Source organism: Aristolochia californica, unplaced genomic scaffold, assembly GCF_029961685.1.
Source record: "Aristolochia californica isolate CCGP_79_NKW_82.1479 unplaced genomic scaffold, dmAriCali1.0.hap1 SCAF_2, whole genome shotgun sequence".
Classification (NCBI taxonomy): Eukaryota; Viridiplantae; Streptophyta; class Magnoliopsida; order Piperales; family Aristolochiaceae; genus Aristolochia; species Aristolochia californica.
The window spans coordinates 45,743,486-45,765,421 of record NW_027181881.1 but is presented as its reverse complement, the minus strand read 5'-3'; the positions used below and the strand labels follow the sequence as shown (position 1 = coordinate 45,765,421).

Below are 21,936 nucleotides of genomic sequence, written 5' to 3'. Positions count from 1 at the left end.
AAGTTTCTAATATTCATCGAGGGGCATCCATATGGTGGGAGCATTTAGGAAGAAGATCTAATGCGAGTTTTCCTATCTGTACAGAAGATCAATTTTTGTCCAAAAAAAAGATGTAGAGGCAACCTGCTGAGGATTCTGTTCATCAACTTCTCAGATACGGAATTCCAATTGTGTTCTATATTGCATATAAATAGCCGAACCTGGATTTGGTGAAATTCTAAAGCATGTCGAGGGAAGATATTGGTAGGATTAACTTCTAGAGTAGGTGGAGTATCGGCACCGAGGGCGGGGGAGGAGGAAGAGGAAGCGAGTATAATAGATGATTTAAGCATAATACCCACATTTCCAAAAATTTAGAAGTTCACATGAACTTTTAATATCTGGTTTTGCTAACACTTAATCAGAAATAGGTAATCTAGTTAGGCTTGATAAACTAATTTTAAAACCCGGAGGGAATGAAATTTACTATAATACAAATTTACTATTTCCAAAGTCATTCCATATAATGGTAACAATTCAGAGGCCTTCAACTTACTCTCATCTTCACAGAAATGTGCCAGAACCCTTAACAACAGCACTCAAATGCTGTCATAATCAGTAAGAAATTAGATTAACTTTCTTAAGTTAAATCATTCATATCCCTCATCAACAATTAAAACTTTAGACAGGTAGAATTCATACCTGAAGGAGTTAAAAAACATTAACTCATTGAGGATAAGCACAAAAAAATTGCTCATCCTTCAACATATGAAGCGGCCCAACTTTCATAGGAAGCCCCTCCAACCAGACTAGTCAATACGATTTAGCAAAAGTGAGATGTATTCTCTCTGGGTTTTGGAGAGATTGGCAATTTAACAGAGAAATCCTGTTGACACAGACGTCCAGAGGTCATTCAACACACCATGAGGAGAGTGAATGACAGATATTCTCACACCAACTTCAGATTAGCCAAAAAATGAGTCACTGCTACCAGGCTCAGAAAGAGCTGTCTAAAAGATGCAAGTCACTACTACCAGGCTCAGAAAGAGCCGAGTCTAAAGATGTGAGTCACAGCTGCCAGGGCTCGCAAAGGGGTATGGGATAGAAGTAAAAGCCCTTAGTCTATCCAGAAGGCCTACAAAAAATATATCCTTCTTCCTCTAAAAGAATTTGGATAAGGGCACTCAGAAACTACTACTCAGACACATCCAGTATAGCCCACCTCCTGCAATCTTGAGCCCCAGAGGGGTCACCCTGGCTCCTGTTCAAGTCTCATCAAGCTTTTCTTCAGCATGCAACAAATCAAAAGACAAAGTATCCATCACAGATCAACTATCGCCAGTTGCGGCAGCTACCACACCTCCAGCTACTAGAGTCAAAGCAGGGTGGCTCAACCCAAGGAGAACAATGGCTATGAATTTGCAACTGGCAATTCTGGCAAACTAGGTCAGGGATTGGCTCCGTGTTGCGACACATACAACAAGGTATTGTGCTGGACACCAGAGAGTAATTTTCTACGGCAACTTCATGTTGTTCGAATGAGCCATAGGAAGGCATAGCCCGGCAGACAGCTCCACTATCATCACAAACAGCTTCAGAATTATTCCAGTTTTTCTTTGTATCCGTGGGCAATGAACCAAATGCATCACCCACCTGATCATCCTCCGAAGCTAACAACTCGGTAAAGGAAAAGTAAGTCTGAGGTTCATATTCCATGTTCCCCACGTTCTCTCCATCAATCAACTCACCATTATCTGGAAAGTTCCACTTGGCTATCGGCGATGATGCTTCAGGTATTTCATTTTCCTTAGTTATTGTGTGTACAGCAGAACCTTCACCATCCGTCTGCTTTATTTGTCTTCTGACAGGTAATTTTTGTGGGCTCTGGTACAACTGCTGAGCACTCCACTCAGTTGTGCACTCGAACATGTTTGCTTCAGCAAGTGGTTCAACATTATCCAGTGAAATGAGAAGTGGATCATTGCTATCTGTTGTGATATCTTGCTCCTTTGAATGAAACCATGAAGTAGATAAGTCTGCCCTTTCAAAACCATTCATCGCATAGTTTCTTTCTGTATGTAAAGGCAAATTACCATACTCTGCCACCACATGGTCTTTGAAGGGGGTCCCAAGTATACCAAGTTTTTCACTGCCTTGGCTTCTTTCCATGCTGCCCTGGTTCTTGACAGACCTTGTGATCAATTTCTTGGATTTTATGCTTGGGTTCAGGTAGGGGCATAGAGGTGATGCTTTTCTCCGACACTTGCAGCACCTGAAGCCAAGTAAATCGAAGATTTCTTCTTCCTTCAGCTGGACCGCATCTGCATGGTACCACTCTAACAAAAAAACACCAAGAGTAACAATTAAGTTAAAACAGAAGAAAGTAATGCAATCCAGTGGTCAATCACTAATTGATCTATAGCATCTCAGGCTTACTTAGGCATCTATCACAGCGGATGTACATGAGGTTTGGATCATATGGCTGCTGACAAAGGGTACAGATGGGTGCTTGAAGAGGGTTGACATTTGGATTGCCTCTGAGAAGAATGTGCCGGAGCCTAAAGTCTGCACTATCTTCAGTTTTCAGCTTGTTACGCTTCCATACAAGTCCATACCTTGTATCTTTCCGAGCTGAACCAAGATTAGAGTTATTTGTCTGCAACTCATGTTGACTTACCAAGGTTCCAGTGAATCGTTGCACTTTTTGTGGCACGTTATTGGGCTGAACCTTGGCCTCTTGAAAGGACAATTTAACTTTTAGTTGCTTCATAGAATTCTCATCTGGAGCAATTGGTTTTCTGTGATAACACTTGTTACACATAAGCATGAATTCCAAGTCATCTTTCCTGTCTGCAATTGATGGTATAGTGCAGTCTTTGTGACAGTAACCTGATAAAGGCAGCAATCAAGACAATTAAGTGACCAAGTCCCCTTGAATGAGAAGCAAGTATCTACTGCGTGAAATTAGTATCAATATACTGTGCATACCTTGACATCTTCTGCATTTTACAGCATTCCTGTTAATGCAAATAAAAACTTTCATCAGTTGAACAGGAAGTATATAGTGCTTCCACATAGTTATAAGAAGCTGTCAAGTAGAGCACTGTATGCCAGGATAAAAGCACTTAGCAAAAGCATTGTGGCTAGCAGGGAGAGAAACACAGAGATAGAAGAATTACCTGAGTGCTGCCTCCTTTTCACAAGAAGTACAAGGGCTCTTATCAGGATGATCTCCCTTGCAGAAAAGATAAGAGAAAATATCCCCAATTCGACAAGCTTTCAGCTGCCTTACCTGGAATTTAGAGAGACAAAAAGGTTCCCTGATGTGAGAAGGCACAGGAACACTGACTGCTTTTTCTTCATATTCTTTTATCAGGTAAAGAGGTACATGTGATTCCAAGAACCACAGCTTCTCGCTATCATCAACGGTTTCTGTTTCTATGACATTCTTCATCAAACGTGAAGGAAGGTGTTTCTGATTACCAAATACCAATCCATATCTGATCTTTCTTTCGATAACCTTCCTATCACATATGACTGCATTCCTGAATGCGAATGCAGTTTCAACATCAACACCTTTTCCCTCCAGAGATATTTGCTCAGGTCGAACAAGATCACTCCATTTAATATGAGCATCGAGACATCTGACCTGATAAATGATGAAGGCAGTAACATGATTCAACGATCCATTTTTAGAGGTTATCCACAAGTTCTTATAAACTTGCATATAATCACAAAAGAATATTGTACTGATGCAGTTTAGCCATGCCACACCAAATAATTGAGTAGTTGCAAAGTATCAGTCAAGGCACATGACTAAGAACTGAGTGGGTTGATCAGCTAAAGAGGGTAATAAGTACACCTATGCTTAGTAAGCTACTTAGTTCCCCAACAACTATTCTCCTTAAAAGCTGGATCCGTGTTCATATAACTTGTTGATGTTAGCAGGCCTATTTACAATTAATGAGCATAGCATCTCTTCTAGCCCACACAAATACGGGACTATTCACCCACACATAACAACTCTCACATCTAACTAGCCTCAGACATGGAACACATACAATTATAGTTAGGGAATTTTTTAGTCACCAATACACCCCTTCATGCCCAAGGCTAAACAGACAACCTAGCACAAGAGGTGGAGGACATAATCACTCTACCCATAGAGAACATATTCAGGCCACATTGAACATAAACACTGGCTTGGGCTCTGATGCTATGTTAAAGTTGGATCCAAGCCCATCCCAAAATGCAGCCAAAGTTAGAATACCTATCTCCAACTAAAAAGTAAAAAAGCCTCTTCAAGCCCTAACCAAGGTGAAACTATTGTCTCATACACAACTACTCTCACTTCAAACAACTAGCCTATGACGTGGAGCACATACACTATAGATTGGGGGACTTACCCACCCATAATCCTAGACTATGCAGTCTTTGTGTTACATTAGGAACTCACTCATGATTATTTCTAAGCACAAGATAGAGAGATTTACGTAGTCTAGGCATTCAAGACAGGATTCAAATGAACCTGAAGAGCAAGATGTGATGTATTTTTGCTCATTTCAACTGCAGCTCTCCATGCTAGCTGTCGGCTTCTTTTTGAAGCTTCTTCAGAATAACAAATACTCGAGATCTTTCTAAAACCACCTGATGTAGAAATATAAAAGGACTTCAAACATAATAAGGAAAAGCAAATAATAACACAGGCACAAAAAGTTTAAAAATTCTTACATACCTTGACGAGCAGCTTTTCTAATAAGAGTGGAAGGTAGCATCCCATTCAGAAATATCATCTTTGAAAGTCTACCTCCTCGCCACCAATCAGGACAACGATCTATTGAATCATCAGAAGTGGCAGATAGTTTCTTGTTTCGCCTCAAATTTGGACCACGCCTTTGAAGTGATCCAGCAATGGAGATGTAATTATGAGTTGTAGCAGATTCAGTTGACAAATCATCAACTAATTTAACCCAGTTTGTAGAAAAAGCAAACCAAGAAATATTCTCTTCAAGCTGGCAACAGAAAATCATAATTGAATGAGCAATCAATACAAAAACACTGAATGTGTAATAAATAGTAAGTGTTTCAGTAAGTTCTTAATATTTCCGGAAAAAATTGCCCATAAAGAATAAAAGACAGCTTGCATGAAAAAACATTCGTAAAGGCATAAAGAACAAGGAGAAGGAAACAATTTTGAAAACAAAAATGATGCTGCATAGCAAACAGACTCTCTCAACAAAAGGGTACACACTTTTAATAATAAGGTGAGGGTTTCCAGCTTGACTCTGTAAATTATTACAGATTACCATCTCAACAACACAAACTTCTTTGAGCACCCAATCAATGACATCAGAACACTTTTAGGATTTCTTCCTATTTCAATAAAATGCAGGGATCTCAAGCTTCTACTGGTAATTGACTACTTCATACGCATGGTGTGGTGATGCCAAAAAGCTGATAAATGGAGAAAAGAAAACCAGGTAAAAGACAGATCCAGATATGAAGCAGCTCATGTTCAGGTATATGCCACTCAGCAGAGACATAAAATGGATGCACCCATGAAATTATCCGAGGCATTGAGCATAAAGGACAACAGTTTTCCTAGCTTCTGAGACTCTGATGTTCAATTTGAAACTGGATTGCTTTTTTGCCAAGAGTCCCATAAGTAGGTCACCATATAATAAGTGATGCCGCCAAATACCACCCAGAAAATGACCTAGGGAACCATGTGATTGCCTTTACTAATATTTTTTCCAAGGTGAAGAATTGCATTATCAGTGGACAAACGAGTAATTTTTTTCTGATAAAAACCTTTCCCTCCTCCCTTAGAAGTAGAAGGTGACTCTGAGGCTGTCATTACCACCCTCCCCAAGAGACATTTGGAATATCTTTTTTTAATAAAAATGAGAAAAAAGATTCCATTAAGAGACATCCCTCCCAAGGGAGGCAAGACTACAAATGCAAGGAATACAAGGAGGAAGCTAAAAAACAAAGAAAAATTACTCCCCCAAAATAAGTGCCAAGGGATGTCAAAGGGAAATGAGTCTCATACAGCTCAGTGCTGCCAACTAACCCCCTCCCTAGCCGAAGAGTCTACAATCCTGTTGGCAATTATAAAGATGTGCTGCAAATAAACATTCATGTTTTTATGTAACTCCTCAATTTCATCAAAATACATTAAAAACACCCCGGCGGGTATTGTTTCCCGCTAGCCCAGCTAGTGGCATAGGAATATTCATGATGAAATTTGTGATTTATCCAAGAATATTGTTGTTAAATTATCACATGTAAATAGATGTGCAGATGGTATTTCAAGGACGGAGTTGACCAGTAATCCTTCATTGTCATGGTCAACCTTCCTCTAGCCTTGTAAACTTGCTTCCTGACCTTACTGCTTCTAATGAAATCATTATCAATAAATAAATAATAATAAAATATAAAATATAAACATTCCCACTTAAACAAAGACATTAACTTTGGGCAACACTCAGAAGTTGACCACCCAAGTGATGCACCAGTACACACCCTCCTAGGAAAATAAAAAGTTGTCTAGAAGTAAAAATATGAATTTTCACGTGAAGATATTCTCAAAGGAATCACATAAAATATTTAAACCCTTACTTCTAACAAGAAGTACTTCAATGACCTGCAGGTTGAAGCCATCTCTAATTGCTTTCGCCATTGTGTTCTGTAGCTTTCAATCGAGAATGGACCTGCTATAAGACCACGTAGACCCTCCTCCATGTTTAAAATATATGCAGCAATAACAGGGACTGGTATAACCACATTCTTTAGAGCTCGAAGACCACCAACTGCTCTAGCAGCACCTCTCAATGCATTTGAGGCAGCCAAATTCAACAAACACCCCATCTTTCTGCTTGGAGGAGCCTTGCATGCAAGACACCAGCCACACCTTTCCCTTGGGACCTCTATTAGCTTCCTTTCAGAACTTGGCCACAGAAAAGGTAAAGATGCTTCTGCAAATGCTTTCACTTGCAGAGACACATTTTCAGATGTTACTTTCTTAGGATTAGACGAAACATCAAACTCAGTACTTTTCCCTTTTTCTAATGTCAGAATAGCCAGATTCGCAGCCGCAGATGCTGCAAAATCACCAAGTATATACCGATTTATATATGACAGGGGTTTAAAGGAAACTCCAAATGTTATGATTTTGCCAATCATGTTTTCTTTAAACCTCCCACTATCTGCATCTTCCCTACTAGCAATTTCTAGTAGATTTGATCTTTCACCAGTTATCAGGGGATTTACATCGGCAGATTCCAGGGGTAATATAAATGACTCGGCAGATTCAGTTCCACACTGCTCATGGACCTTCGCATTTGCCATTGAAAAAATTTGCTCATTAATGTGTTCTAAAGTATCATTTTTTTTGCAATCCAGAGGGTTAAATTCACCAAAAATGTGTGAGGGTTCACTTGCAGCTACTCCATGACAAGCACTTTCTTGAATAGATAATTTTCCATTGTCCACATTGGTTCCACAATTGTTGCTCACATGATCCTCCTCCTTAACATCAACTGTGCATGCTTTTGTTTCATTAATAGAAGTAAACCCCTTGGGATTTTCTCTGTCATGTAGCATACAAGTTTCCCTTTTTTTAAGATGTTGGAAAATTTTCTCTTCTGAAATATCCCAATACTGTGAAATGCCCTTACATATCTCAGAGTATGATGAAGCATATTGTTCAGATGAGCAAAGGAGTTGCAGAACATTCATGACATGACTCTGACAGTAGTACTTGCAAAATTGGTCAGCATTCTTGAGTGAGTCAAGCCTAAAAAAAGTCATATAAAGAGATTATTATAGTTGAAGCACATTAACAGAAATTAAAAAAAACTAAATCAATTAAAGAGGTCCGATCACTATGATATTATCAAATCTTGCTTAATTAGAGGGAGAACTGAGACTGAGAAGAATGCACGAATCACATCCAAAATAAATGTTAAAATCTAGTGTGAGGGTAGTTTAATCATTTCACATTGGTTGTGTACTTCGGTGAGAGTACTGTCATGTTTAGAAAGTTGAGATGAGTCTATGCTTCAATTTATTTAGAGGTGTGGTAAGGAAGTTATAAGGAGTTATGTTTAAGGGGGGTAACTATGTAATTATACCTCATACCACTTAAGTTAATAAGAAGCAAGAGGGGTCGTGTACAGACCTAAAGAAAGCCTACTCAACACTATCTTTCAGTCTCTCTTCTCTCCTTCTTCTCTTCTTGTTCTCCTATTTTTTGTTTTCTTTCATGGTATCAAAGCAGTAGGGTCCCAATTTTGAGACCGTAAAGCAACTTTTCTTCCTTTTTGAACGCAGAAACTCTACAAAGAAAGGGATTTCAAGATTTGCTACTGATTGAAAGTCAAGGTTTGATTTTTCTTGTTTATTTTTAAGTCATAACCCTAGTTTTGATTGTTTGTGCTGTCAGTTGAACAATTCTATGTCTAATTAGTGAAGGTTTTGACTTTGGGATTATGCCATCTGTAGTGTAGGGTACTAACCTTGTGCGTAGTGCCTGCATCATCTTCAGGGAGGCTGACATTAGCCAACTTCATACAATTTTTTTGGTGCTTTCAAGGCTGAAATTACTCTTGTTGAAAGTGTTATGCTTATTTCTGGTCAAAATTTGGGTTTCTGATCAAAGCCCTAATAGTTAAACTGGGGCCCACATAGTCTGTGTAGGCATCAATCTGTGGTGAGTTTAATTTTTTGAGTTTGTTGGATGTTATTTATTATCTATGACTGATTCTGATGAAATAACCACTCCCTCAAGAGAATTTGGAAGTTCATAAGGGAATGATACTATTTTAATCACTATAGAAAAGTTGAATTGTTAGAATTATCTCAACTTGTCTAAGTCAATACGTATCTACCTTAAGGCCAAAACAAAATTCATTAGAGATGATCCATCAGTTTCTAATACAGATGATTGGGGGAAGTTGAAGATGGTTAGGTCATGATCTAGTTACCAATAGTATGGATTCCAAATTGAGGAGTCAGATCAAGAACTAAGAGACAACCAAGGAAATGTGGATGTCTGTGGAAACTTTATATGCATAGGAAAACAATCTGTCTAAGGTGTATGAGTTATATGCTAAACAAGAGAGGTGTAAGAACAGTTAGAATACAATACTAAGTTGCAGAGCATCTTGCAAAAAACTAGCTTCTTTCGCCTTTTCACCACAGATGAGAGGAGGAGTGTTACAAGCTGGAGCTCTTAGACATATATGTTCCAACTTGAGGGGGAGTGTTAACATGTAGTTTAATCATTTCACATTGGTTCTGAACTTAGGTGAGAGTATTGTCATGTTTAAAATGTTGAGATGAATCCATGGTTCAATTTTTATGTTGTTTAGAGGCGTGGTAAGGAAGTCATAAGGAGTCAAGTTAATACATTTTAATCATTTCACATTGGTTCTGAACTTAGGTGAGAGTATTGTCATGTTTAAAATGTTGAGATGAATCCATGGTTCAATTTTTATGTTGTTTAGAGGTGTGGTAAGGAAGTCATAAGGAGTCAAGTTAAGAGGGGGGGGGGGGGGGGGGGGGGGGGGGTGTTCTTTGATTCTGCGATTATTCGTCAAAACCACTTAAGTTGATAAGAAGCCAAAGGGATTATGAACAGACCTAATGAGAACCTACCTAATCCTCTCTTTCAATCTCTGTTCTCTCATTCTGTTTTTTTTTTATAAGGAATGTACCAGATGATCTCACAGTCAATAAAATTCTTAATTGCATTGCTTGAAGGAATAGAAAAATGGCTAACCATGCTGAACTTTTTAGAAAAAAATCAAAGCATGATCAAACAGCATAGTTAAGGAAATGCTGAATTGCTCTCCTTGAACAAGCTGGTGGAAATTGAAAACATTTTCAGTAATTCAGTAGAATTTTTTAGGCATAATATATAATCTAGCAATTAAATTAGTAGTAAAAACTATTAATTTACTAGTAAGACATGAAAATATCGTGTTAAATTTCTTACTTTGTATAGCACCATAAACTGAAGATAAAAAGGATTAAGCGCCATAAATTGAAGGTAAAAGGATTAAGCACCATAAACTGAGGGTAAAAAGGATTAAGCACCATAAACTGAAGGTAAAGAGGATTAAACATCAAACATCTTTTTGGGAGGGGGAGAGGGAAGGGCAACATTGTGTACATTTTTTTGTATTTCTAAATATTCATAAGAACATCGGACCTGGTCCGACAACCAGGCCCTGCACCTACATTTTGAAACTAGAGTGTCAGTGCCTTAAATATGGAAAATACCCTAAAGTGATGGAGTCAAGTTTCCTGAATTGATCTGCCTTATACTAGATCTGTTAATGAAGAATTTGGGACAATATCCAAAAGGTGACCAAATCCAAATCGTTGATATAAGTAGGAACAGGACCAAATCTGGTAAATGATCAGACGAACCTTACATGCTGTATATGATCTACTTCAGAAACTATATAAAATTTTGAAAAAGCATAACAAAATGCCAGCCTTTTTTATCAAGCAAAACTTAAAAAAAAAAAAAAAACTATATAAATTAGGTATTCGATGATGTTGAAAAGGTGATTATTCCATTTCTCTCACTTATGTGCACATGCACATGAACAGATACTCATGTTTTTAAAACATCATATGATTGCTTATATTCGTTATACAAAAGCCTAAATACAACGTTTGAAACACGAAAAACACAACTACACAGATAAAACAAAAGATAAAAAAACTCATCGCAAGCCACCTACTGACAGCCATATAAAAGAGTCCTCATTCAATAAAAATAGATCAAAGGCAAGAATAGCACCAATTCTTGGTACATAAACATAACTTTAATTTTTACTTACAATAATTTTATTCTTGTTTTACAGCACCTTTTTGTCAGTAATAAAGCACTCACAGAAACCAACAATAAGCAGCAAAAATAGTTGGTGACGAAGTAAAAAGCTTACACAAGTAAGTAATTGCATGTTCCATAAAACACCCGTTCAAATGGATCAATGCCAAAAATATCTGCTCCTCTCAGCTCCTTCCCTATTCTTGAACAAGTGGGATCCATCTTATTGACAACACATTCTGGACAAAACCACAACCCATCAGGCAACTGTGCTTTACTGAGAGCAATGCATCTTGAATGGTACGCAGAAGGGCATCCATCACAACATATCAAAGTCCCATCCATTCCACAAAGCCGGCATTCATCACCATTATCATCATCATTAATATCCCTTGAATCCACTGCTTCAGCCATGGCTTTAGAGTCTATTAAACTCTGCACATTCGCTTCCACAATGTTCCCCATGCTCTCTGCATTTTTGCAAGCTGAGGTCTTGGAGTATCTGGGATGTACCCTCTTGGGTCCATGTTCAGGAGGAACAGTATGATCATCCACCTCTGTTTCTGTTTCTGAACTTTCTCGCATGGCAATTTCAGCTCTGAGCTCTGCGGAGTCCAATACATCATCACACAGGATCTGCAGGACCCTCAGCTTTGTCGGCACAGGCAAGCTGTAAAACTCCCCGCTGAGTGCATGGGTAAAAAATCCTCTCCAATAGGTCTCATTTGTATATCCGAACAGTACAAGGTATTCAACTACGAAAACAGACCAAGTTAGAGAATCCAGCAAACTCCAATCAAGACGCCTGCAAAAGACGAAAGTAGCTTTCTTTTAACACATGAATAACACTAATAAACACTAAGGAAAACCCATTTTAAGTAACAAGTGCATACCTCAGGCATCTTCCTGCCAGCTCCGACCCCTCTGAAGCAAGCATTTCAAGATGGTGCTTCAAAGCACGCATAACTGAAACAAAAATAGCATCCAACAGAGAGTTTTGTGAAACACAATTGAGGCAACCCACGAAACTATCAAGACTAAAGGGGCTTAAAAATAGTTGGTGACTGAAGGATCTCAAAAAGCTGTACACAGAGAACAGATGAGAAACAGATTCCTCGGGAACTCCAAGGTCACCAGAGGAAGGAGGTAGAGGTAGTGGCTGAAGCGAGGGGCATTCTGATGCAGAGGCTCCAGCAGATTCGCAAGAATCGCTGCATGAGTCTGCGTCTGTATCAACATCAGGCTTATCGATCTCATCAACTTCGAGATCAGAACTCAACCTACTAATAACTGAGGAATCCTCTGGACATGCGGGGGACTGAAGCGGCTTATCACTTGATGAAACAGACTGCTGTTCTATCTTCTGCTTTCTGATACTCAGTTGGGTATCAGAACCGTCTACCTCATCTATCAGTATATCCACAATCTCTCCGTATTCCAAATCCTCAGAATCGCCATCCTCGTAATTGACTCTATACAATCCCAGACCATATGTCATAATTTTTCCTAAAAAAAGGCCGCTTCCGGAAAACTCCTTTTCCAGATATCTTCCCACCAAATGCTTCCCCCTTCCAAGAACCCTTCTTTTGCATTGCCGACCGCCAGATTGATCCAAGCTCCTCCCTCGTCTTTTCCTACTGGGAGAACTTGTTCCCTCAGTCTCCATGGCATAAAAGAAAAGACAAAACCGAACCCTAGACTACAGAAGCCTCTTCGTATCTAAGGTTTCTGCTAAGTCCCCAACAATCAATGACATACCCTAAAACTTCCCCGACCAAATCCTGTTCATCCGCCCTTCCTACACTCGGAGGCGGCTCAATTTCCGTGAAGAGTGTAAACGGAAAAACTGAAAAACATGTAAGTCGCAGAGGGAGAAGACTAAATGCACCTAGTTAGGGTTTAGAAACCGGCATTGATACTGTAACTATTAGGAAGTAAGCTTGGAAAAAGCGATGCCCTCGCTTTCCCACCAAGAATCTCGGAATAGAAGCTTTCTTGCCCTTTGATCTGCCTTACTAGCGTGTGTGTGTGTGTGCGCGCGCGCGAGAGAGAGAGACAGAGAGAGACGTCTAGAACCAACGGCCGGTTTCAGGTTCAAGTTCAATACGCACTCGCGAGCGAGTCGAAGTCCAAATACACACTCAGCATTCTCATTGCTGAGTTAACTCGGAGCAAACCGACTCCTTCATGCTGTCTCGTTTGCGTTGCACGGCCTAACAGAGACAAAAGTTCATGGAGTTGAAGAAAAATCACGCCACAGAGAGTATTTTTACAACGGACAGGTTTGGCGGGAAAGAGATGCCAACCTGGTCACCCCCGTCTTTTAAAAGTTTGAAAAAAAAAGAGCTTTTACATGGAAGAGCAACAGTCTCCGGCTCTAACTAGTAATAAACCATTCCTGGAAGGGCTTTTACATGTCCTTTATTATGGAACTTAAGGGGATTCCGTTTAGATGGCCTTGGTCCATTTCTAAGAGGGGAAATTGTCCGTGGTACGATGACCCTTCTCAGTTTGCTCACTAGTGTGTAGTGAACCTCTTTGATTATGCAAGCTAGTCTTTGCAACATTTTCTTTCTCACATCCTGGGTTAGTCTCCCTCTACTTAAATATTCACATGTGATTGTGATGCTATTTTTATTTTTTTCAATTTTGAGACCATTATGATGCTTTGTAGCGTGGATATGCTACACATGAGATTGTTCAATTTGAATGGGTCCCTTAGAAATACCATGTTGGAAATGTGTTTAGAATTGGCGCAAACTCTGTTATGGTCATGGGGTTAAGTACCTATGTCTTCCGTTCTTAACCGGCCGGTCTTTTGGATAGTATTAATTAGGTGTTTAACAAACTCTGCATTTGAAACAACAAAAAAGTCAACCCTTCATCTTTATGGGGACAACATTAAATTGTTGAAGTCACTCCTTAGTTGCATTTTAGTCGTTTACTTTTATGATATTTTTATATGTTTGTCTATTTTTCCCTTAGGTCTATTTAGTTTCCACCCACTCTCTTCAACTGGGGAAGATGATGGTCTCCACTCCCTCTCTCTTTCCTTCGACTTTGTTAAAGGCGGGGTATTAATATTTATTTTAAACTCGCAAAGACTCGTGACAATGTAATATCTAAATAGCCTTATTTAAAAATAAACTATTTAACAAACTCGTATTTCAAATTTGCCCATAACATAATATGCACTTTTTAAAATAACTGTGAAAAATCCATTTTATTCTCTTCTAAAAAACCCTCAAATGTATCTCCACTTCAAGAACTCTGGGAAACTTGGGAGTCTGCTTTGAATATCCTCTTGAAAATTAACAGAAGAAGAGCAACAGTACAGTCTACTATTTATATATCATTTTGTTTGTTACTTTATAAAAAATTTAGGTGGATGACAGATGCAGAAAATCGATTTGCTCTGATACCGTGAAATCCAATGAGATTTTATCTGAGAACTGAATGAATTATACTTATCCCTTATTCGCTGCCAGTCAATATGTCACACATAGTGACAGACCATAATTCGTCCAAATCAAACCTTATCTCAAGCCTTTTCACTAGATTGTCCATACAGAATACTCAAAGAGTTCTCGTTTCCCAAACTTGTATGAACTTGAGAAGGGAATATCTATCTAACCGACTCTTATGGCTTGTTGCAGTTTCTGCCTTGGGTGTCTTATGCCCCGTTTCATTGTTCTTTTGGATGGAGGACTTCAATGGAGGATTAAAGACCAGTTTCCCGTTCTCTTTTCAACAGAATCTCAGTATGCATTTCTCGCATCAAGAAAAACTCGAATTTAGTGCTCTCAAGGGATGTGCTCCAATGTTTCTCCAGTGCAAGAGACCCCGATAATGGAAGAAATGAAGGGCTGAATAGTTTTTGGCCATGGCCCCACGATAATTGTTTGATACTAAACAGCCATGAAGTAGTTTTTTTTTTTTGAAAAAGAAACAGCCATGAAGTTGAGACTTGAAGAGAGAAAAGTTCCACTTATTTCACTCATAAGAAGCTACAAACAAAAGCAACGAAGAACCAATTCTGGATGACAATTTAAAGGGCAATGGACAAGTCTTCATTGATAAAGAAACTACGGCCAAAACTTGCACAAGTTAAAAAAAAGATTATTTGGCCCCATAAAATGCAGGTTCACTCTGCAATAAGTCTGTGACTCGTTACCTTCTAGATATAAACCAGACTGTAAACTTCCCAAAATGTGCATGGATGAATGGGTGAGCAAAAGCAAGGCATGCAATCTATCAAATTTCATAATGTTTAGAAGGCATCAACCAGAAATGAACAAAGAGAGAACCACAGACCAACAGTTATCCCAAATCCAATTTACTGGGGTAACCTTCCAGCTTTCTTGGTATGAAGTTGTGTCATGACTATCCCTCTGATAACAAAGAGTAGCAGAAATTATAGGTATACCCTGGTAGAAGAACTACAATGAACTCCTGAACCTCAGATGCCAAGTTTAATGAATGTCTGACACCAGGAAAGGGGCAGGTACCTCCCAATGTCATGGATTTGGCTTTCTATAGTTTAACATCCTTTGTGTTTTCGCCAATGGCAGATAACACAGAAATAAACCTGATTCATGATTCACAACCATCATAACAACTGCAACACTAAAAGCTTATAAGTGAACCCATGCAACAAAGTTAATTCAGCCACAAAGCATCCATACAACATGCTGTTGTAATCTATATGAAGCGTTCATGGTCAAACATATCTGATATGATAACCTTTACATATACATATGTACTGAAAATTTACTATATAGATTGAAGATGTCATGTGAACCGAGGTGATAATATTCTTGCCAGGGCTAAGATAACGTAAAGCCAATTTCAAATGGCCAAACGTAAAAAGAATAAGATGCACAATAGAGTACCTCAATCGTGGAAAGTTGAACTCTCGGTATTAAAGAATGCAAACAGATGAAGATTTCATGCTTCCAGTGCAGGGTGAAAGTGGGGAACACTCTGACCTCTCAAGCACATCTACAAAGTATGCTTCTTCTGTAAAATGCTTCCTGCAAGCTGATATTGTCCAAATCTCGACCCTTAGGATCTGCAACTCAAATTTAGATGCTAATGAAGATCACCCATTTGCAGCTAAGTATTCATTAAGGTCCATGCTTTCCGTCGCTTCCACCAAGTCTTTTGCATTAGGTTCAGCTTGGACTCTACAGAGGTAATTCAGACCAACCAGAAGCTCTGTAATTGCTGATTCTGTCTTAGCCTGGTTTGCAAAATACAACGTCTGCAGCATAAGCACATTTGTGTTTGAAGTCAAATGCTGCTGCTCAAAACTCCTTTCGGACTGCCATCTTACCATATTATGGGCCAGAGGGGACAACCATTCCAATATTCTCACCAATGCCTCACTCCATTCTGCTGCAAGAACTGCATCATAAACCAGAGAGCCCAAGTTCTTCCCACAAGACTTTAGCCTCGCCCTCAAGGCAGCCCTAATATTTGTCGGCAACATGTTATAGAGGTCTTCCCTGGCGTCTGCAGCGATTAAGTGAGGATAGGTTATCATCTTCTCGATCACAATTATGACATTTGCATAGTGCAGGGCCAGTGCAGCTGCTCCGAGAGTTGTAGTTGGGGCATTCAAGTATAGCCTCCGCTTTGAACTAAAGAGAGTAAACAAATCAAGCTGTTTTGTCCCATTCAGGGTTCCCAAAACAAAGCCATTAGATCTCACGTTATCTACTAAAGTGTAGGATTGCAACGTCGGAGGTGGCTCCACCGGGCCAGCAGTTATGCAGCCTCTGAAAGCTCCTCCTCTGGTAGCGGAAGACCGCTTGGTCTTAGACCTCCATTGGCCACCGAGAGGACCTGATTTTGTACCAGAAGATCTTCCCAGAGGACCTGAATTGAAACACATTGGATCAAATCTGCTCAGGGGACCCGACGCAAATTTCAGGGAGTTACTCTCGGACGGGTGAACTAACAAGTGGCCAAGAGCTGAAACTGACTGACTGCGGGTAAGATGATTCAAAGCCTTTGCATCGCCGACGAACTCGCCCACCACGGGATAAATCCCAAATACGTGCTTGATTCTCCCCAGAACAGTGACAAGCGACCGGGTAAGGAGCCGAACCACATAGTCGAAACTCCTATTCCATAGATAATTCTCTCGGAGATGCTTCACCTCCTGCCGCTGCCAAACGACTTTTCTCTGGAACTCAACGAAACTCCCCTGATTCTGATCTGCCCCATTCGCCTTCATCCGCCTCAAACCCTGCTCTAGTTCCGTCAGCACCTCCATCTCTTGGTACAAATTCGCACTCATAGCCACAAACTTCTCCATCTTCTTGACCTTCCGCTTCATCTTCTTCCAATTAAACTCCCACCCTCCAGCGGCTGTATCGGGGTTCTTGACCATTTCATCGAACAGGTTCTCCAGGCGCTGCAGGACCGGGTTGGAGCACCGTCTCCCAAGCCTCGCTACCGACCTCGCCGCGTACGCGAGGTTGTCGACCATCTCGGCGAGCGCGAGGGAGAGAAGGTAGTCGTCGTCGTCGGATACAAGTTTCCGCACGCCAGGCAGTTGTAAGGTCTCGTCTCGAAGCCGCACGATCTGCTCGTCGCCGAGCGAGTACCAGAGCTGCACCACTTTCGACATCAAACTCGCAACCTCGAAGGCCAGCACACCGATCGAGGCCTTCGCCGCTGCCGCCGGAGAATCCCCCACCACCCGCTGCCGTGTCCATAGACTGTTCCCAACTCTACTCAGCCACGATTCATTCACCATTTCCCTTCCAAAAAATAAAATAAACCCTAAACTCCAAATCCCCAGAAAATCTACACCTCCAATTTGAAGAGAACAAGAAAAAACTCAACCAGCCATGGATCAAATCAAACTATCGATAAACGACCCGTTTCATACAAACCATCAAACAACACTAACACGGATAACTCAAACAACTCAATTCACACCAATCCATCGAATAAAAGCAGATGAAAGCAAAAGGAAGTATCCACGAAGCTGCAAAAGGGGGAAAAGAAAGTAAAAAACGACTTCACAGAAAAAGGGGCCGGTACTAGGTAGACCAGACAGTAAGTAAAACATTTACACCAACAGCAGTACACCACAGCTCGACGTCAGATAGCCGCGCCTCTGGGAGCGACATGGATGGAAGACCGAAGCTGAAAATAAAGAAACATTAAAACAAAAACAAGGGGAGAGGGAGAGAGGGTGAAAAGACAGAAAGTCTTTCACATAGGGAATTTCGTTTCGTTATCTTTTCGACACAATTTCAGCTCCCGACGTCGCATACGCTAGAGTACAACGAAGAGAGCACATGAAGGGGAATGTTGAAGAGCCATTGATACCTTCAGAGATTTCTCTCTGGGGTCCACGCGTGACTCCTCAAAATCGCAAGGGGTCTGGATTCTAAAGATAATATTCTTCTGCTTCAATAACATATTAAGCGTCTACGAGGTGTTCGATGAAAATCCTAAGAGAGATCTCCTCTGCCTCTCTGGTGGGAAGAATATAATCAAGCAGGAAAAGAACAATTCGTTACAAGGAATTAAGAATTTCAGACGAAATGCATTCATCCCGAATATACCCATTAAGGATTTTATTGCGAGTAGTTAAGAACTAAGGTAGATTAGCCAGATAAAGAAAGAGAGATGACTGGGTCTGGTCTCTACTTTTTCTTTCAGCAGCAAAAAGTTTTATTATTTACAGAAGTATGCTTTCTGCATGACTCCCTCAAGTTGCTGATTTGTGCAAAATGGAAGCTTAGTTGCCCTGGTGGGGATTGAGATTGCAGACTGGAGAAGAATGCGGACAGTTTGGTGGCTCTGTGTTAAAGAATTTTCTGTCATGATCTTGCGTCATTTTCAGCAGAAATTGCTTTAAGGGAGTTCACACTAACTTTCGGAGAGTCTAATCCACTCAAGGATGAAAAGACAAATGCGTGGGAAGAGATGGTCAAATGAGGGGAAAACAACATTTTGTATTTACTAGTGCGACTAGTTGAATTTGTTGGGCAGGTTATTTTGAAGAAGAAGGAACCCTTTTCACACGAAACGGTGTGCTGTCAACACCTTTTTTAAAAAAAATAAAAATTATTGGTTGTCAAAGACTCTCATTTGACTGGGTTTAGTGGGAATTGGTGGTAATGATGGATGGATGAAGATGTTAAAAAAAAGTTAGCTTTCTTCTAATTGAAGACTATAAAACTGCAATTCCTTAAACCGGATGGTCACAAGCTTCAGAAATCTTAATGCTAAAAAAGAAAATAAATTATGATGCTTGAAAAGCTTCGTGGTGGTAATAAGAAAACTTAACCCCATTCTTTACCTAGTTTTACCACAAAAAAAAATAAAAAAAATAGGGTGATAGAGGAAAAGAAAGATGGAAGCAGTCAAGTGTGCTGACCCACATTAAAATTTTGTGTATAAAAGTGTAATATGTATTTTTCTTCCTTGTTTTGAGGTATTGAGGATGAAGATCAATTCAATTACTTTAAGGGGGGGTTAGTGCACATGACTCAGGACATGATCTTCATGTGCATTATGCAGTTCATGTCCTGATGTCGTTAGGGGGCGCCAAAATTCATGTCATGTACATGAATATACATGAATCAAGAGTTCATGTCTCAAGAGTAACGGGCGGAAAGTGCTTTCCGCCCGATTTTGAGAATCATCCACTTGATTCTCTCGCGCGGGCTCTCTCTGGCTTGACCGTCTCGCTTTTTTTTTTTTTCATTTCGCTCGTTTCGTTCCCGCACAGACACTCTCGTTCCCGCAGCCCTCTGTCGTCTCCGTGAAGCCCGAGCTCTTTGCTCGCTCTCTCGTCTCTGCCGTCCCTCTCCGGTCTCCCTCTCTACTGCCTCCATCTCTCACTGCAAATGTTCTTTTGGCGTCCTTCTCTTTCTCGGACTCGCTCTCCCTCTGAACCTCCCGATCGCTTCTCCCTCTCTCTTATCTCTCTGTCTCTTCTCCCTTTCGGCATCTCACTCCCTTCTCCCTCACGCTATCATTTTTTCCCCCAAAAGACCTTCCAATTTCTTGCGATTTCCCCTATTTCAGTTTTGTTTTTCTTCGATTTTGACATTTGGACTTCTCGGCCTCCCTCTATTCTCCCTCTCTGTGTACCGTCGCAGCGCCGCCTCTATCGGCGTTGCCCGCCGCCGTCGCCGTTGCCCACTGGTCCGTAGCCGTCACCGTTGCCCGCTGGCTTGCCCCTGACGAAGATGACGACCCTGAGGAAGACGACGATAGTTTAAAACTATCGTCATTAATTTATAAAATTTATTTATAAAATAATTATTTTTATTTATTTAATACATTTACTTTATAATTACTATATTAAAAATAGTGATTTAATAGTCATAATTAAAATATTTTTAAAATAAATATTTGATAAATTATCTTGGCATAATTATCCAATTGCTATAGTTAATTAAACCAATAGTTTTAAATTTTGTGATAATATATTATTAATTAATAATACATAAAATATATTATATACAAATATATAGTGTGTTAAATTTATGATTAGATCAATTTTTTCTCTTAAATTATGTTGAAACCATTGGGCTAAAAGGCTCGAACCTATTAGGAAAGCAACCCCACGGATCTTATACAAGGACTGGTCCGGTCAATACAAACACAAATTCCAACAAATTATTTATTTTTAGGTTAAAGTATATCATATGTTATTAATAACTCCACGTATTACTTTTATTTTTTTTATTTATAACGTTATTAATAACTCCACGTTATTTATTTATTATTTGTAATTAATCATGTGCGTATTTCATTGGCTCATATAATTACCATATTAATGCATAATAATATATCTAATTCAATTAATAAATATATTAATATATTTAATTATACATTAAATAATTTATTCGTGTAGTAATAATGGTTGTTTTACCTAATTTGGAGTTTAAAGATTATATTGTAATTAAGTGTATTGTAAAGGTTTAGAGATTCTCTTGTTTTTTATGTTTTTCTCATGTTGGGGCACTAACACTGGAAACTGTTTTCCAGTGTACATGAAGTTGTTGACACTAACACCAAATGCAAAGACGATCTTCATGTACATGATTGACATGATCTTCATGTTGGACATGAACTTGATCTTCATGTTGGACATGAACTTGATCTTCAAGAATCAATTTGGGGCACTAACCCCCCCCCCCCCCCCCCCCTAATCATTGTTAACTTGGATAGATTTGTAAATAATAGAAGCTAAGATTTCGCATGAAACCCAAGGAAACTTTATGCTCTTGGTGATTTTCAAGGAGCTTCTAAAATGGTTTCTACCGGTGCTAGTCAAATTCCAACAGGTCCTTTGCAATTTTTCATGTGAAGATGACATGAAAAATTCCTTGGACCACCAACATCTGGTTCTCGGGATAAACTTCCTCTTACATGAGTTAATTTGTGGAATTTCAGTTGTGATGATAAAACATTCCTTGGATGTAAAGTAATCATTTGTATTCTTATCTCATCCTGGAGTTTCTTCTTAACGAAATATTTTCTTTTGTCAATGTTAGAAAATACATCCATGAGTATTTTGGTCATTTTACCACATCAGTGGTTAATTTTTTTTTGCATAATCTTATTCTACATATTACATCATATCAGTAGTTAAATTTTCATGTACATAGGATGTGTAGTTAGGGAGATATAAGAAGATTAAAGTTTATTAAGTGTATAAGGGTATTTTTATAATTTGTAAGTCAAAACACTTCTTAAGGAGCTTAAAAATTCGTGCAAAGTTCCCTACTAAGCCATTTAGGTTCTTCAAAAAGTTCTTCTTCTCCCTTATCCTTTTTCTCTCGAATTTCTCCTCTACCTTCACCTAAATTTTGATTTTTACATGGTATCAAAGTAGTAGATTGTTGCTCTACTACAAAATTTTACCATTTTTTGAGAGGACGACTTGCTAGAAAAGAACAACTATCGGTTTTTTATGCTGGTTCATCAAAGTTAAGCTTTTTCCTTCATTTCTTTGCTATAACCTTAGGGTTACTGACCCTTGTGAATCAATGAAGGATTTTCTTCACTTTGATTGCCCTAATTGGGTTTTTTGAGATCTGAGTCACCCAACCTAGTATTGGATACCTACA

At 39.4% G+C, this 21,936-nt stretch overlaps 2 protein-coding genes across 2 annotated transcripts; both read right to left on the bottom strand.

Annotated features, from left to right (window-relative positions):
• Nucleotides 1–504: 504 nt before the first annotated feature.
• Nucleotides 505–12,783, bottom strand: LOC137955966 (DDT domain-containing protein PTM-like). The gene is made up of 9 exons (XM_068803213.1): nucleotides 11,719–12,783; nucleotides 10,941–11,630; nucleotides 6,601–7,777; nucleotides 4,715–4,991; nucleotides 4,508–4,626; nucleotides 3,159–3,628; nucleotides 2,968–2,996; nucleotides 2,416–2,868; nucleotides 505–2,315 (listed from the first exon to the last, which is right to left on the bottom strand). The coding sequence occupies exons 1-9, from the start codon at nucleotides 12,489–12,491 to the stop codon at nucleotides 1,312–1,314; spliced, it is 4,992 nt and encodes a 1,663-aa protein (XP_068659314.1). The 5' UTR covers nucleotides 12,492–12,783; the 3' UTR covers nucleotides 505–1,311.
• A 2,068-nt stretch (nucleotides 12,784–14,851) lies between these two features.
• LOC137956256 (protein PSK SIMULATOR 1-like) lies at nucleotides 14,852–18,116 on the bottom strand. The gene has a single exon (XM_068803662.1). It carries the CDS (start codon nucleotides 17,589–17,591, stop codon nucleotides 15,927–15,929), a length of 1,665 nt encoding a protein of 554 aa, XP_068659763.1. The 5' UTR covers nucleotides 17,592–18,116; the 3' UTR covers nucleotides 14,852–15,926.
• Nucleotides 18,117–21,936: the final 3,820 nt, after the last annotated feature.